This window comes from Colletotrichum truncatum, assembly GCF_014235925.2.
Source record: "Colletotrichum truncatum strain CMES1059 chromosome Unknown Contig_0005, whole genome shotgun sequence".
In the NCBI taxonomy this organism is placed as follows: domain Eukaryota; kingdom Fungi; phylum Ascomycota; class Sordariomycetes; order Glomerellales; family Glomerellaceae; genus Colletotrichum; species Colletotrichum truncatum.
The window spans coordinates 2,667,917-2,685,603 of NW_027222402.1; the positions used below are offsets into that span (position 1 = coordinate 2,667,917).

General features: G+C 52.5%; 2 protein-coding genes across 2 annotated transcripts; both read left to right on the top strand.

Moving 5' to 3' along the window:
• Nucleotides 1–795: 795 nt before the first annotated feature.
• Nucleotides 796–1,761, top strand: CTRU02_208794 (glycerol-3-phosphate phosphatase; the record flags this gene model as incomplete). The annotated part of the gene is made up of 3 exons (XM_036724791.1): nucleotides 796–902; nucleotides 1,014–1,123; nucleotides 1,262–1,761. 3 exons carry the CDS (start codon nucleotides 796–798, stop codon nucleotides 1,759–1,761), a joined length of 717 nt encoding a protein of 238 aa, XP_036583423.1.
• Nucleotides 1,762–15,609: 13,848 nt separating this feature from the next.
• CTRU02_208795 (homeobox transcription) lies at nucleotides 15,610–17,453 on the top strand (the record flags this gene model as incomplete). The annotated part of the gene is made up of 2 exons (XM_036724789.1): nucleotides 15,610–15,906; nucleotides 15,960–17,453. The coding sequence occupies 2 exons, from the start codon at nucleotides 15,610–15,612 to the stop codon at nucleotides 17,451–17,453; spliced, it is 1,791 nt and encodes a 596-aa protein (XP_036583421.1).
• Between the last annotated feature and the right edge of the window lie 234 nt (nucleotides 17,454–17,687).

The window sequence follows — 17,687 nt, forward strand, 5'->3', positions numbered from 1 at the left end:
TGCTGCTGCTAAGTGCTTGCTACCAACCGCCGACAAAATTTCCTGCGTACCGGCTTTGCGGTGGCCATGCACACTTTCAAAAATTTAGTGGGAGGTCGGCTTCTGCCGCGCCTCACCGCCCGTTATCTCTATCAACCCCCACCTTTCCTTCTCACCGCCCTGATCTAGTCCTAAAGCGGAAGCACCGCCGCTATCTGGAGGGGCTCACTCTTTCAACGTATTAGATTGTTCCAGCTGTGGGCTATTACGAGTTGAGGCAATGCGTGCTGGAACCGGTGGACCACAGGCGCTCAGGAGGAATGTCGGCTGGGTTTCGACCACTGTGACGTCGTCCCAGTCCGTTGGATGAAAGGAGAGGAGGAGAAAAAAGAGCAACTGTAAGTGGACTACCGAACTTGTATATGGTCCGCCAATTGGTTTTCTCGCATTTACCGAACTCGTCAAATGCCCGCTCGTTAGTTTTCTCGCATTTACCCAACTTGTCAATGTCCGCCTAGGTAGTCTGGTTTCCTCGCATTTAGAGTCATATAGATCCACGTCCAACTCCGTCACTGCTTCATGTCAACTTCAACCAGCGTCATTTCAATGTTTCTGAGTCATACTTGAACACTTTTCTTCAACTTTGCGTAGGATACGAAACCTTACAACAACAACCCGCCACAAAAGTCTGCCTTTCTTAGTCTTCCAAACAGCCCAGTACAAGATCTCTGTTTATACAAAAGAAGAAAAAAAAGGTATGACCGCAACAACTCAAAGCGTCTAACAGTTATTGACAACTCCCCAGAAACCTTCAACATGTCGTACACAGCCCCGCCACAGCGCGTCACTTTCGACGGCTTTCTTTTTGACATGGACGGCACCATCATTGACTCAACAGAGGCCGTTGTAAAGCACTGGCAGACGTAAGTCGTCAGCATCATGATTACCTTAAAACCTGCCACTCGAGCTCCCCCTTGCATCAAGTAGAGAACCTCCCCAAACTAACACGTCGGTTTCCCCCTCCCCCCTTGCAGAGTGGGCAGTGAGATAGGAGTTGCACCCGAGGTCATCCTCGAGACGTCTCACGGCCGTCGGAGCATCGACATCTTGAAGATTCTGGCCCCTGAAAAAGCAAACTTGGAATGTGAGTACTCAGGTCTCTTTCTCCGCCTCTGTTCAGTCCCTTGCTTTCTAGCTTTGAACATCTTCCAACCGCAGGCTGGCCAAGCCATGGGGCAAGCAAGGGGTTTCCAGGGATGCTAAAGTTTTTCTCCCATCGCAGACACTCGCGAGATGGAGGGCCGCCTTCCGAAACTGTACGGCAAGGACGCCGTCGAGATCCCCGGAGCGAGGGCGCTCCTGGCCGCCCTGATCAAGGAGAAGGCTCCCTGGGCCATCGTTACGTCAGGAACCGAGCCCCTCGTCGGCGGCTGGCTCGAAGTCCTGGGTTTGCCACAGCCCGAGCACCTCGTCACGGCGGAATCCGTCGAGAACGGCAAGCCCGACCCGACCTGTTACCTGATAGGCCGTGAGAAGATCGGTTTGCAAGACCCATCCAAACAGGTCCTGGTCTTCGAGGACAGCCCGGCAGGCATCAAGTCCGGCAAAGCGGCCGGATGCAAGGTGCTGGGACTTGTCACAAGCCACACCGTTGAACAGGTTGTGAGCGCCGAGCCGGACTGGATCGTCCAAGACCTGGATTCAGTCAAGGTCGTCGAAGTCAAAGGGGGGGCCATCACCTTGGAGTTCTCCAACGCCCTGGTCCCGAAGTCTATCGCCTGAGGAATGGAGACTCTGCTAATGAACCGATAGACTGAAATATAGACTTTTTGTTGTCATGGACTCTAATATTCGCGGAGCTATTGTTTTTTTTTTTTTTTTTACCCCTCTCGTTCGGCAAAGAGTCCAGACGAGGGAGATGTATGTCACCAAGGGGGTAAAGGTGCCCTAGGAATGGCTCGTCAGTGCGGAGTTGAAGAGAGACAAGAGAGTTGCATCTCATCTCATCTTGCCCTTGGGAGGAGTCTACATCATCCCAGGTAAGGATGATGAATAACATTTGAGGCAGACCAGAACACATGAACACATGAACACATTCCGCAGATCCGAAGATCCCAATTACTCACTTGGGAAAACCCTTCAAAGGACCTGATGTTCTGCTCCGGAGGGGCCGAGCAGCAGTATGTAACAAGCAAAAATGCAAAGGTACTTTCCAGATGAACCTTACCTGGAGTAAACCGAGGATAACCCCTCCAGTCCCAGGAACCAAGACCTGTCTCCGCGATCTGGAGACAACATGCGCCATCTGTTTGTTTCGTGTCTTCAACTGGTGTGACCTTTGGTATCTAAGTATATGCACACAGCTCTGGCTGAGTCTATGATCCATGAGCCTCTCTCATTTGGTTGTCTCGCAAACAATTCACAAGACATTTCTGAGATGTCGTCGGTTTACATCATACAGTACATGTGGAGTAGGTAGTTTGAGCCCCAGAATGGCGTTGGCGAACCAGTTTGGGGAAAGAAAGAAAAAAAAAAATCGATTGTCAGACAGAGAGCCGTCTGGTCAAATCCTTCCCCCCCCCCCTCTTCTTGATTCTCGACTTCGCCGAGCAAAGACAGATAGTGTCACCCTTTTTCTGAGTCGGATCCAAAAAAGAATCAGCCCGTAATACGCCAACCCAATCGTCTTCCGAAGCGAGAAACAAGGGCAAAAGAAGTAAATCTCAACACTGAGGCCGTTTCAAAGTCGAAAAAAAAAAAGTCGTATAGGGAAGTGTGTGATACCTTACTGATTCACTCCGGATGCCTCTTTGGTCTAAACTTGGATTAAAAAAAAAAAAAAAGCTGAAGGGTACCGGTACCGTGGTTGTGGCGCAACTTTGCATACCTGCAACATGGCTCTAGTCGACACATACGGGCAGATAACCTGTTGGGGCGGGATACAATGGTAGTTAAAACTGTGCTGCAAGGTCCCGGGCATACGAACATACGTTGCTCATTGACATGGGGCTTCCTTGTTGGTGGCTCCGAGCTGCCTGCAGTTTAGCAGCTCGCAATTATACAGGCGCATGTTGTGAAATGAGGCAAAATCCATATCCAGAAACAGCATCTTGCAGCAGGCCTGGGAAACATCTCACACGCCCTTGCATCGAGATGTCACTCAGCCCGGGCAATATGTGTAACGGCTTGTATGGGTTTGACCCCGGATCATCAATGGGAAGGCAGCGGAAGTCTTCCTCCCTGTCATGGATCTTTTTGCCATCTTCAACGCTTCTCTGGTTGAAGGGTAGCACAAAGGAACTCCCAGTGTCTTCCGAGACAACATTTTGGCGGGCTCTTACTATAACACTGTGGCAAGTAGGTGATAGCAGACTTGTAGGGCCCGGCGACAGCTGTGCCTATGGTAGCGGTGGATGCCTCACGATGCCATTCGGAAATGTGTCACGGCAGACGCCAACTTTCGTATGGGAGCCTGCAGAAACAGCCGTACAAACTAAGCCAACATAGGCTCTGACCGCGAATGAAATTTTTTTTCTCGGGGGGAAATACTTGGAACCACTGCGGCTTGGTTGGCTCAAGTGAGAGGAGCAGCTGGAGTTGCTTGACATCAAACCCTTTTAGGGGGGCAATCCCATCGGCAGTTGCTGAATGCTGCAGGCACTCATTTTCGGCAAGGTTGCCAGCTACCTGGTGCACCAGTGGCTGTGGAGGCGACCATGCTAAGCAAAACGCCAGCAACCTCACAGCTGAGCATCGGCTGGTCGTCGTCAAAGCCCAGACGGCACTCATCTACACAATTCTAATCACCATGACACGGGCACCGAACCATCAAGTCCGTCCGTCGCTTGAGTGACAGAACAACGAGCGGCAGTTCCATCTGGCTGGGTGGAGGCTTCCATGTGGCTCGATTAGGGGCGGACTAGAGACGGCTGATGGAAATTTGGGCGCTCAAAGCCAGGCCAGGCTGTTGGCGCGCTGTCAGGAAAATAAAAATGAAAATGAAAATTAAACTCACGTTGTTCCTGGCGACGGCGGCCTCTATCTCGTCCCCGAGCTCATTCGTTACGGCATCACGAAATTCGGCACTGGGTGGATGGCCTGGCGATATCCGTCAACCGGGGGCGTTCTGGTTGGTACCTTGCATGATGCGTTCTCCGTACCACACCTATGTAGTGTGTTCCGTTCGGGGACTCAATCGGGAAACCTGACTCGAGTTGACCATGGCCGACCATGTTGCGAGGCTGTGCTAACACAAGCGAGCGAGATTGAAATTGTGCCGTCGTAGAGATGGGGCATCTGGGTGGAAACAGACTCGCGCGCCAGCCCGGTCAGTAGCGGATGTACTACATAACGTAGCACGCGTATTGAAGCTCCCTTTTACGGCCGTGACAAAGACCCTTGATCGAGTTTAATGAGCCAGGCGTAGGCTGCGGCTTGTGCGCAGGGGAAAGAAAGAATACCCAACAGCGGTCCCCCCTTGCCGGTAAAAAAACGAGCTTGCTCTCTCCACAATGCAGGGGCAGGGTCGGCATCCCGTCAGTCGTCACCTTCGGCGCCGCACGTGGCCGCCGGGGCCCAACTTTGGTTCCAATCTCCCGTTTACCACTGTTCCCACACTTGATCTGGATGGAATGCTCCATGTGGTGTTCTTGTATCAATTGTCCGGCCAGATAAGCCTCTCTGTGCCTCGTAATTCGTCATTGCGTCAGACGCAGGTGAGAAATGGTGGTTCGCAGCAATGGGAATAAGTAAGAAATGGAAAAATACTACTACTACTACTACTACTACTACTACTACTACTACTACTACTACTACTACTACTACTACTACTACTACTACTACTACTACTACTACTACTACTACTACTACTACTACTACTACTACTACTACTACTACTACTACTACTACTACTACTACTACTACTACTACTACTACTACTACTACTAATAATAATAATAATAATAATAACAACAACAACAACAATTATTATTATTGGAGGCCCTGCTTGTGAGTGTCATCGACGCAGTCTGTGGCATCCCCATTCTGAGGTCTGAATGCCCCTTCCTCGCCTTTGCAGTGTTGTCGTATATTCATCAACAAGTGCTTCATTCCTCTGCACACAGCTGATTCCACGTGACCCTATCCAGTGAGTAACTCATACATATACATAGCATATCTTTGTCCTTCCATCTATATAAATCAAACAAACATGGCATGTTCCACGGAAGTGCCGTAGGCTTCACTGGTGTTGCGCCGTAATGACCGGCGCTGATCTCCGGTGCTCTTTAGCACCGTGCTAGGGTACTTTGACCGCTGCCCGCATTCCAGAAGGTCGGCGCTTGTCATACCCCGAACTGCACTCTACAGATGATGGGTTTTTCTCCTGTAGTCCAGAAGGATCTTCTTGCTGAAAATTAAATAAATACTAATAATCGGGTATCCATCCTTTGGTGGAATCGGCTGTTCATCATGAGAGGGTGAAATGTGGCGACCCCCTCCAGATTCATCCAGGGAGCCATGCGCCCTGTTGACTGGGAGTCACCCAAAATAGAAGGGATTGTACTCGGAAACCTCCCTTCTCGCGGAGCCCTGTTGGTACCAGGTTGTGCTGAATATCATCTCCCAGGGAAGATTCTTTGCGTCTTCAGGGTCGGTAGAGCAGCCGGGGTGCATCGACAGCCTAGCATCTGACGCCGCAGTATCCGTACTACCCGGCTCAAGATCCGTCATTTCTGAAGGCTTAGGGTACCATGGAGCTGGGAGGAGAGAAGATTCCGCTCCCGCCCTCGCCGTGTAAATCCGAGAGAGGCGGCGCACTAGGTAAGCGGCGAACCCACTACAAATCTTGCAAATCTTGACGAGGGGTCCCAAAAGGGCAGAAAAATGCCAGGAGACGGGGTTCCCGCACCACCGCACCTAGCTGCGGTCCCGTTCATGGCATTGCAAGAAAGGCACCGGTGGCATTCACGGATTTTTTTTTTTTTTTTTCAACTTCCTTCTTTCTTTCACACCGGTGGGGGAGGGGGGGTTTGCCTCTCGATGTCAGCCCATCTACATCACCACAAGCGTTTTCGAATGACTCGAAGGTGGAACTGTGATACCATATTGAACGCCGCCAACCGCTGCCACCTAATGTCAGCTGGTAGTTCAATAAACCAGCCCGGAGGAAATGGAAATGAAAGCGTGCCCCCAGATTGTTCGCTTCGATTAGGCCCAGTGTGAGAGCTTCATGTATCAAAGCCTCCGCCAACCGTCGTACGCCATCCAATCAAACTCAATGTTTGCGCCAAGCTTTCGGAACGACTAAGACAATGGCTGCTTTGGCTGACTTGGAAAATCTAGCGCGCCCAATGTCCACATAGCTTTTCAAGAGACTTCAACCGCCGTTACCTTGTTGTTCCCGAGGTCATGGTATGTTGAGAACAAAGGGCCGTTGGGTCCTCAAAGAAAGGCTCTACGATGGGTTTTGAGGGGAAACGAGTCTGTTAGAAAGTAATTTTGAGTGTAGAAATCTTGAGACACAGACTTGTACCTGGGAGAAGAACAGCATGATCTCTGCAGATTTGTGAATCGCCCGCCTGAAGTTTTACGGTCCACCAAAATGGTGGCCATATCATCGTCGTCGTTGATGTCGTCTCACCTCTAATTAACCCTACCGAGTATTTGGTGTAACGACAGCTTGATACAACTGGGGAAATGGGACCCACCATGAGAGCACCGGAGGGAGGCAGGCTTCGCTGGTGAGGTTACAACGCCTGCGGATGAGCGCCGGTCCGAAAGATACCCCACGCCACTATTATTCTACCCTAGATGTTTGGTGCAGCTATGTGTACAGCAGAGGTGGTGTAGACAAGGGCCAGAAAGCGCCGACAGTGAAGCGAGACGACGGCAGCCCAACTCCATTAGGGAGGTAATTGAACCCTTCAAGGTCGCGGTGTCCATCGCCGCCTTTGCCGTCCTCGCTATCGCGTGGCCTGAGGTAGATGTACTCGGTCAGCTGCAGTCAGATGTTCTGGCTCGGTCGATGAGGAGCTCCATTTGCGCCTCCGGGAGTTGTTCTTTGCCTCTCGTGGTGGTGCAAGAGCCTGCAGCACCGCATCATCAGGCCATGCAAGTCCATGAATGGCTTGCCGAATTTGTCGCATTAAGTTTTTCACATTGATTCTCAGACCTAAGAGCAATGTGAAGCTAACACCATGAGCCAACAGATTGGATCTTGTCGCGACAGCACTGCAGCCTAGAGATCGACATGGGGAAACACCTGGACCCAGCAAACAGGCCTTGCTTTCTGTCGAATGCGGTTCATCCAGAAAATTCAACGCTTACTACAGCAAGAGATGAGCAGCTAATATTTTTCATTGTGGCCTTTGGGGTGATCGTCAAGGTTTAAGCCTGTTGGAAGCGGCAAGATCATGCGGGGCAACAGGCGTAGAGTATCAGACTGAGCCGGACGAAAGATGGGCTGAGCTGTGACCACACCCAACGACATGCAACATGACGAAAGGCATTGCTTGCGTGGCTGGCAAGCTACTTGCACTACAGCTCAGTGCACCGTCTCTCAGGTGTCCCATACTGAAATGGGGGCGACTGATCCAGGCGCAAATATAGCAGCGAGCACGATTGCCTCTAAGCAAGGGCTCCTTATGATGTACATCTTGAAACGCCCACGACACAACCTATGAATGCACACCTTGCCTGGTTAAATACCATAATGCTGAGATGGGCAAGCCGAATATCAACGGAATTTCTTGCAAGTATATATGACCAGTCGACAAATGGTCCATATTTGTCACCAAAACACAAACAACCGCATCGGTAACTCATAGCTTCTGAAGTTGGAAAGCGTCAATATGACATCAAGTCGTAGGCTTGAAGCTCACCTGTCTTTGTTGTGTTAGTTGTCTCCTAACCTGTCAGAATCATAAGCACACCTAGAATGAAAGCCCGACCAGGACTGCGCATACAAGCCTTGACACTTTCGAATACATGGCCTGCAGGAACCAGACTCCAACGAGTCGGCGTGAAGGATGGAGTCACCGACTCGCTGTTCAATTTTGGTAATATGTGACAAGGCGGCAGACTTCCGCGGGCTGCAGATCGTAAGCCACTCGAGTGTCATCAATGCGCAGCCCGTCACAGTACACTGACGCTTACATTTTGCTCCCGTCTTGTCAGCAGCGGGATCCCGCTCTGTGATATTTGTCGTGCATGCAAGACCAATACCAGCCAGTAAGGTGCGCAGCCTACGAGACTAGCCTGCTAGCTTTGCGAATCGGTGAAAGCTCCAGAAATAGCAGCCCTGGGGGACCCTAACATCATTGTTTCCAAGCAACGTGAAGAAAATGTCTCCCTACGAAGGAAAATTGTCTAGCATTAGGTTGAAGATGGTTAACCGACGTAGGTATCCGTCGTCGGCGAAGGTTATCTTGAGCTTGTTCGCTGTTAAAGGAAACATGGGCATTGAGCCTGCTAGAAGATGTTAAGAGACGGAGAAATAGAGAAGAAAATCTCCCGTGGTGTATCCACGCTAAGCCTGAAATGGGGGTGTAAGCCGTCGCCCGGCTGTAGGCTCTCGCGCTGTTCCGATCTCTGTGTCCTTTCGGGGTCTTTGCTGGTTGATGATCGACGTCGAGGAACCAGCTTGGCGGCAGCTTCAGTTCTGTAAACGACGCGTCCCTGTGATCTCAGTGGTCGCTACTGGTCTTTTCGGAGTGTGGTCAAAATTGTAGATAGTGTACGAGTATGCCTTTTCTAAAGAGGTATGGTTTTGTGCCGCACTTGAAGCGGCAGAGCGAAGCCTGTCACATTGTTTTTTTTTTCCTGTTGTGCGGTTCTTATACGGCCGAGAATAATCGACTAGGCTAGGAAGGTACATAGTACGGGCTCCGTAGACCTGCTGGCGAGGAGGTGACACTGGTGTAAGCTGCAGCGCAAGGATTGAAATTCGGGCCATTGCCTATGATGCCGTACACTCTAATACTCGCCAGCCAAAAGAATGTAAGGACGCGTCGAATGTATGTCTACTGCAGTATCACGAAACCGCGGGTGCATTTGTGCTGCTGGGGACACAGCATGTTGATGAACACAGAGCAGTATAGCCTAGATATCACGGATATCATGGGAGTTGTCAGTGCCGGAATTGTTACCGTCCTGACATCGTAAGCGCTCGCACACCTATTTCCCCCTCCTTATCCTTGGGTTGGGGCAACGATGAACATTAGTATAAGCCGATGGAACAGAGGTGTTCTTGGTTGATGCCCCATTGGCCCTGCAGTGTGGGTGCCGAGATGGAAAAACGGGCGAGCATCATGACCCTTTCGGAGCGTCGGATGGCCCACATACACACCCATTCTGCGTCTCCTCAACTCCCGCCTTTGCTCCTTCGGTTAATTAATGACTGCAGGCAGTTCGAAGTAGGCAACAGTGGCAGAATAATGTGGTGGATATGATTTGCGAATGCCTAATCGGTGCACAACTTCTGATGCAGCAGATAATTTGGCTTACTACGCAGGAGCATGTGTCCTCACCCGCCTTTGACTTGCAGCAGCGGCAACGGCAGCGATGACAGCTGGTGACTGGCCGCAAACCTAAAGGCGCCGAGTCGAAAGCTGGGTAGGTCACTGCCCGAATAGGTATAGGTTTCCAGTTCTTCTTCTGCAAAGTTTAGCCCAGCTTGCTAGCCAACGCACGCCGAGTGAGACACAAAAAATCCAGGGGGGGGATCATTTGGGCTAGTCTGCGGGAACAGCGGCTGGTACCTAGCCTTGGAGGGCGCGGTAAGGAGGCTGGACATCTTCTTCTGGGTACCTTGGGCCAGCAGTTGGACCTGTTTGAGCAATGCGTCGACAAGCCAGGCAAGGCCGAGTCAACGTGTGGTGATGATGTTACCCTTTTTGTCATAGCTGGCCGCCGATAACGGGGATGATGATGATCTTTGCAGGCCAGGCGCTAGCTACACTAGAGGCTGCTGTCGAAGCTGGCCACTAGCCATTTCTCCATTCAAGGCGGACAGTTCAAGAGCTGCAGTGTCTGGTCAGTACTTGCATCACAATGTTACGTTTTGGGAGTCGCTGAGGAGAATCGGGAAGTCGTGGGACTGCTATACCCCCCACCACATTGTCAGTTGATCACAGTGGATGGGGAATGCTGAGAGCCTCGAGGCCTTTGACAAGTCATGGAGACAAAATCGTCGTTTTTTTGGCGTCTTGAGATGCATTAGTGTGGCCAAGCTTCAGGGGCAGGCAGCAGTAGACTAGCAGGGGCCGCTTGCTCCCACGAATAGGAGATGGCAAAATTCTGGCAGGCAAGCCGGGATGGGGGGGCAGAGAGGGTCGGAGAAAGAAGTATGAGCGAGGCTTGTCCGAATCCATCATCGCGTCCGCAGTCTCTTCGTCCAGACCTAGCCTTTTGACAGCAGAAGACCGACAAGTGCAACAGCCGGTGTGCGCGGTAGCGGGCCTCAGTAACCGACCGTAACTGGTCGCAATGGTTGCTCCATTTGTCGCGTGGCAGCATGGGAAGACATGGGAAGACATGTATGCGTACGGCACGTCGCCGGGGAAAAGAAGACGGAGGCATGGCTACCTTACGGCGACCGTGGACCTGGGCTGCAAGGTGATGCGGCAGCCGACAGCAGAACGCCTCGCCTTGGGTTGGGTATGGCGGTCGGGGCAAACATACATGAGCAGCGAGCGAGTGGATACGGCGATATGGCGTTGACCAATACCATTGCAGTTGGCGATTAGGAGGAACGGGGGTCAAGTTGTCTGGTTCGGGCTGACAAGTGCGTGCGTTCCAGCTTCACGGTTTTGCTTTGCTTTGGTGGTGTCGTAACGCGGGTAGGAAGGGCAGATGACGGGTTGGACGGGCGGGACGAGTCCACAGCCACTCGTCGGGCCTTGTGTAGCAGTGACATGGCTCTAGCCCGTATGGTTCCTGGCGATCGGTGGTGATCCGTTAACCATGGCGGCAGAGGTAGCAGCAACAGCAGCAGCACAGTAGGAAAGTGGTTGCGTTTGCGGTTGACTGAGACCTGCTGCAGTGGTGGTATCAAGGTGGTATTGAAATCTTTTTCATTCTTTCTTTTTTTTTTTTTTCTTTTTTGCAAGTACAAGGCCGATCTGGAGTTGCGGCATTCCGAGACAAAGAGCGACAAGATCAGGATCAACAGCAAAGGTGGTGGTCGTGGGGAAGCCCTAGGATGAAGCTGGATAATGCAAAGGTGGGATTTGCAGACAGAAGGAAGCTGATGACCCAACATGACACAGGGCGGGTAAGGGTGTTTAGTTGTGAGGCTGGTGGAAACCTCAACACACCCAGAGCGGTATTCACATCGGGTTGGCGAGGAGGGGACCGCTCAATCTTGCAGAGAATGAGAGAGTGATGGTGGCGGTGACGTGACGTGACGATCAGAGAGATTAGTTAAATCGATGGTGGATGTATACTAGCTGTTGCTGTGGTCATTCAGGTGTCAAGGGAAGGAAGTCAAGGCATCCTTCCGTTCTTTCATTTCCGTGCCATAGATGTGTGCCTACCTTGGGAAACCGGAGGGCGATCTGCCACACTTTCTTCAGTGGGCCCGCAGGTCTGCAAAGACCTCGGGTTCGTGTATGGGCTTTTGGGTTTGGGGCAGGGTGGGTTAAGAAAGACTTAATGGGCCAGGAATGCTTCCATGGAATACAACAGTACGGAACAACTGAAAACCGAGCCCCTTCCTCACAAACTGAACCCTAAGATGCCAAAGTTACGGAATGCGTAATACTTGACAGGAACCGCGACTGCAACTTCTGCAACTGCAAACTGATTAACGGACAAGTGATGAAGGATGGTGCCCGGAAGCTTTCATCTCGATCTATCCAGGTACTACTAAGTGGTAACCCTGAGCTCAGGCTGTCCGTACTCCTAGCTCCAGCACACAAGGGGCGGATAACGTCCCCTTGCTCGGTCGACTATCCTCTCTCTCCACTGGGCGCTCATCACTGGTGAGTATATACGAAGTACTCCGTACACAGAGTGTCAAAGTAACCAAGAGAAAATTGATGGATCTCTTGGTCCGTACCTCTGCGCACCAAGCGGCCCGACGGCGGGACGCACTGTCCGCAGCACTGTCCTTTAATCTTTTCTTCTTCTCTTTTTTTCCCCCTTCCCCCCGGCCAGCCCGTGCCCTGTTCACCCGTGTCTATGACAGCGACAGAGGAAATGACAAGCACACAGGCCATCACCAACCGTTGGTCCGTGTAATTGGAGGCTGTGTCAATATATCCCACACTGTCTGGCATGCAGGAGTTTCTTAGGCTCAGGGACAGGCACAGGCGAAGGGCCAAAAGGTGGGGGGACGGGGAAAGGGCGCTACTATGTGGTACAGGAGGCACAGGGTATCTCATCGCGGATGGCGCAACTCCACAACCACCTTCCTGGCCCTGAATTACTGCACTACTCTGTACTTACTTGCCCACTTGCCTTCCCCCACTAGCACGCTGGCTGGCTCCTCCCTTCTACATACTACAAGAAACTGGATACTGGGTGCTGGGTGTACCTTCCTTCGATATCGGCCTGGCCTGACCAACACGTGTATGCCTGCCTGCTTTGTACTGGGAGGGGGAAACTGTGACTGGGACAGGGACTGCCCATTCCAATGGGGACAGAAGACGTGAACACTGCTTGAAATGCCTCAGGCTTGCCTCCCAGCCTTGTAGCTGAGGCCTTATCCAAAGTCGTATGCTTGCTGTTGCCACTCATCTCAACCACTATGTTCTTGCCCAGATCAACGGCTTCTCAACAGGATATCAAAATTGGCCCGAGCAAACACTTGCCTGAGCTACACACGGATTTTCATTTTGAGCTGCTGTCCACCATGCCATCCTAACTTGCCCCGAGATTGCCAACTTTGCGCAAACGCTACGCAGCTAAACAATTGCCCTAGCACGCACTAACAAAGAACCGGACTTGTCAACTCGCCCCGGCAACTAAGGAAACCCAAGACGCATATGAGCGATTCTTCCTACCCGAAACAATTTTTCTCGACCCTCTTCTGTTTCTTGTTGCTAGCTTCAGCAAAGCACTCTGTTCGGCTGCCGCCCTGACATTCTAGCGTTCGTCGTTGGCGTAGGTGCTTCGCGGCAAATTACACGCCAGGTCGCCATAACTCAGCCAGAATGTGTTTATCCTGCTTTCCGCATGGTTTCGTCAGCGAACCAAAACAAATGTTCGATCCGAGGTCCTGTTTCTGTTGCTCGCCATGCCTCGCCGTAGCAATCAACACATACACAATGTGGCCACTCGCGCGCACACCCACGCACTCACTCTCTAGCAATTACACCAACTCAGCACAGACTTCAGCTGCCCTCGCCTCTCCGAATCAGAGGTTGCCATTAGGATCGTCGTTGCCATTCGGCTTTTCCTGGCATGTACTGCCCGAAAGCTTGCCCTGCCCTACTGTTCTGCCCTTCAGTGTCCCTATCGTGTCCCCTTGTTGCCCCTCCGAGTCAAGCTCTACCGAGTCATACATGGTATACCGTCCCTTTTTTTTTTTTTTTGTCCCTCTACAACCACTTGCCTTGCCTTGCCTTGCCTGACCGAAGCTGGCGGATCAAGATGCCGCGTAAACCAAAACTTTCTTCGCCCTGTCCAGCTGCTGCTCAGGTTTAATCACCGCCCCGCCTCGTGCCCTTAGACGGGGAGGTGGTGCGTTGACCTGTCACTCTGCAATGTCTCGCCCTCGTCCCCTTTGGCCGACTGTCACCGCCCTGTCATCGTGCCTGGTCGTCATGTCTGTATCTGTCACTGACTGACAGTACTTGCCCCTCTGCTCTACTTTCCTATCATCCATCACCCAGAGACCTCGTCCACTCCTGCGGGGCTATCTTCAGCCCAGAGCAGGGGATTTGAGTCCAAAGTTTTTAGTGTGGTACCAGTCGACATGGGGGCGTCGTCCAAACCCAGGGACGTAAAGACGCTCCAAGGACCGGGGGTCGAGACAGGAGACTGGGGCTTGGACCAGGGGGTGTGGGATGTGATGGGATGGAAGGACGGCGTAACATGGGATGGCATGCCATGCCATGGGGACGTGTGGATGCATCTGTGGATGTGAAGGGTTCACTTCCACTTCTCATTCAGGTTCTCTCAGGTGGGTGCAACCATCCTCCATCATCTGAGCACCTAGCACCCACGTCTCTGGCTGGAGTCGCAGTCGAGTCGCAGTCCAGCTCATCGCGCGCACACACCACACACCACATAGACGCGCGCGCTCACGCACACACACGTACACACGCACACACACACACACCACACACAGCGACAGCGAGTCACTCAAAAGTCACCCAAGGCACTTGTTGTCCCCCCTCCCCGCTGACTCTATTCTGACATGGACGACAGAACCCGTCCGGCCTTTTGGCTGTTCCGCCACTCGGGCCACTCGCGCTCCTGCAGACTCGCGCAATGTTCATAGTATCTTCACACACTCTCAGCCTGCTCGGCCCCCGTCATCCACGTCGTCAATTGACCTCATTCCCTCTTCCCTGCGTCTCTCGTCCAGGATAATCTTCTGGGGTTGCATAGCTCTCTCTCTGCACAGTCTGCACGCTTTGCACAGCAATCTGCTGCTGCTCGCTGTTCGCTCGGGCCTTGTCCTGCCCACCATGCCTTAGCTTTGCTGGCTTGCCTTGCCTTGTCTACCCTGTCTGCCTGTCTGCCTGTCTACCTTGTCTGCCCTGCCCCTGGTTCGTCCCTAGAGACCCTCCGGGGCCTCTCTCTCTCTTTCTCCCCTTTCTCTTCCCTCCTCCTCTGAGGCCCAAAAGTCGACTGAAAGGTTGACCCCCTTGCTCCCTGTGCTTCCCGATATCTCCACCCGAGTATGATCTTCTCGCTGCTAGGGGGGACCCAGCGGGCTACGTGAGGACCCCATCCGTCTCCTGTCTATGCCCTGCCGCCACCCCAGCGCCTACACCTACCGCGCGACTTACACCCACGTCGGCTCCCAGACTTTGTGACGATGGGTCGAGGCGACAAATGAATACATCTTCTACCTCTCACCCCCCTCCCCTCCCGTCGCTCGCTCTTTCCACTCCTCCTGTCATTGTTTTTTGGCCCTTTTCCTCAAGCCTCGTCTGTGCTCTTCCCAAGCCCTTGCCTAGACAGATCAATTATCTCGCCCTCAAGCCTTGGGAAGACTCTGACAGACCTTTTTGTCTCACCTCTTCACGGCCCTGCCTAACCCTTCCTTAACCCGCTTGTCCTCCCCCCATTGATCTAAAACCGGACAAGCTCCCAGCGATCTGCTGTTCCGAATCCCGCGCCTCCATCACACCCACGTTCCCTCATCATATCCTCTCTTATTATCAGGCTTTCTCTCTCTCTCTCTCTCTCTCACTCTCTCTCTCTCTCAGGTCTTCTAACCTTCAGTCATTCTTTCAAACCACTGTCCAACCCGACTACACTTCAGGCTCTTTCCGAGCCTGCGTCTCTCGTTATCTCTCACAACTACAACGCACACCGCTGATGCTAGCTGTTGTGTCCATTCTCACATTCGCTCTCGAACACACATTCTTTTACGCCTACTGTCGTCTGAAAGACCGAATTCCCGTTGAACGGTTTACGATTCGAACCTGATCCACGCGATCCTCACCAGCGACCATGGCGTTCTACTCAAACTACTCACCGTTTGACTACACCGCCACTTTTACCCCTTTCCCTGCCAATCCGTATTATCAGAATGGCTCTTACGAGCAGGAGATGCTTCAAAGGCACATTGCCATGATGAATCACCAAATGATGCCTGGTTCCGGAGGAAAGACTACGGAATCAAAGCCCAGGCTTGCCAAGGACGAGGTTGACAAGCTTGAAAGAGAGTTCCAAAAGAACAATAAACCCAACAGCAGCCTGAAGAAGCAGCTTGCTGAGGAGATGAGGGTGGATATTGCCAGGATCAACGTACTTTGCAGTCCTTTTCCATTCTCTTGAACCGACGGCTAACTAAGTCTCAGAACTGGTTCCAAAACCGAAGAGCAAAGGCAAAGCAGGAGAGACGGGCACAAGAAAATGAAGCCCGCCGGAAGTCGGAGCAAGATGCCGAGACGACGACTGCCAGCACCGACACTGTCAAGGAGTATTATGCTTCCAACGACCAAGATGAAGACCTTCGCCCGTCCGCCGCGCCCTTCCCTCCCACCAAAACACCTGTGGAGACGCCGTCCGTTCAGCAGAGCCCGGCTGTCGAAGAGATCGAGAGCGTCGGTGTATTGGAAGATCAGCAACAATCTTCGACTGAAACGACCGACTCGGAATATGCTTCGCCAGACTCGACCAGCTACCAGCCTCAAGATTTGAACATCAGCTACTCCTTGGCCGCAGACAACTTCTTCTCGGGCCAGGCATGCGACTTTTCGTCCTCTTTGCCTTCAGAAGCCAGCACCCAGGCACCCTGCTTGACGCTTTCCATACCTAGCCAGTTCATGCCGCAAATTGCCGACTCTGCGAGCGCCTCGTCACTGTCATCATTCCAGCACTTGTCTGCCGATGTTGAGCACTACTTGACCAGTACTCTGGTGGATCAAGTCGACATCAAGCAGGAGCATATGCAGACCGAGGATATCAACGGCCTTGACCAGTTTTCCCCCGAATCCATGGCGCACTCTCCGCCAGAAATTACTACGCCTGACTTCCGATTCAAATCGCCCTCCACGATCGACATTGCAAGCCGAAGAAACTCTAAGCGGCCGGCTCAGCTTGTCAGCTGCATGCGCAGTCAGTCGTACAACTTTTCCGGTCCCAAGACTGGAATCGAGATGCCCAGGCGTATGGAGGCACCAAGTCCCATGCGCCGCGTTGCATCGGCCACCGGCAACTTTCCGAGGGGAATTCAAAAGGCGACCAGCGCCGGCCCACGATCGCCGCTGTACTTCGACCGCAACCAGGAGAACCTCATTCTGCAGATGGCTTCCCACTCACCGATATCTCGAGGCTCAGTTGCCCCCCCGACTCCCAATACGCCAGTCGTACCTACACAGCAGAACATGCGCGAGACAACTGTCTCGTCTATGTCGTCTGAGGAGGAAAAGAGCTACAGCGCCCAGACCAGCTTAACCGTGCCTCAGTATGCAATGGACCCCACTATGAGAACGCCGCCAGATACTCCCGGATTGATCACAAACATGCACGGCTCTCTCTTCCCCACATACGACTACAACGTCACTGACGACTCTCTCCACACTCCCAGCTTTGGTAACTTTGACGCGGAGTTTCCCATGCCGACGAACGTGCCTGGCTATGTCGCCCAGAGCTGCGGAAGCCAGCCTGTGACACCCTCATTCCCTCCCGGCAACATGGGGCCGGCTTTCTACTCATCGTACGGTGGCGGCAATACTGAGTACAACTGGTCGGATGCCTCGTCAGTGTCAACCAAGCCCTCGCCCGAGCAAGCAAGATCAAGGCAGTTTCAGTTCACCAACATGACGGCGCAAGACTTCCACGGGGAGTAATGACTACGTGTTGCGCAATCATTTCCCTGCTCTCGTCAGCTCAACGAGGATGGTCTGAGCGATGTACAATAAACAGGCGTTTAGTTGTGGTTTAACATTGCACTTCCAGCGACTGCAATTTTCATATGGGCGGATTACCGAACCAGGTGGGAGCTTCTCTCATATCTAATTAGCAACGATTTTCTTTCCCATGATACCTACAACATCAGGAACAACAACAACAACAACAACAAC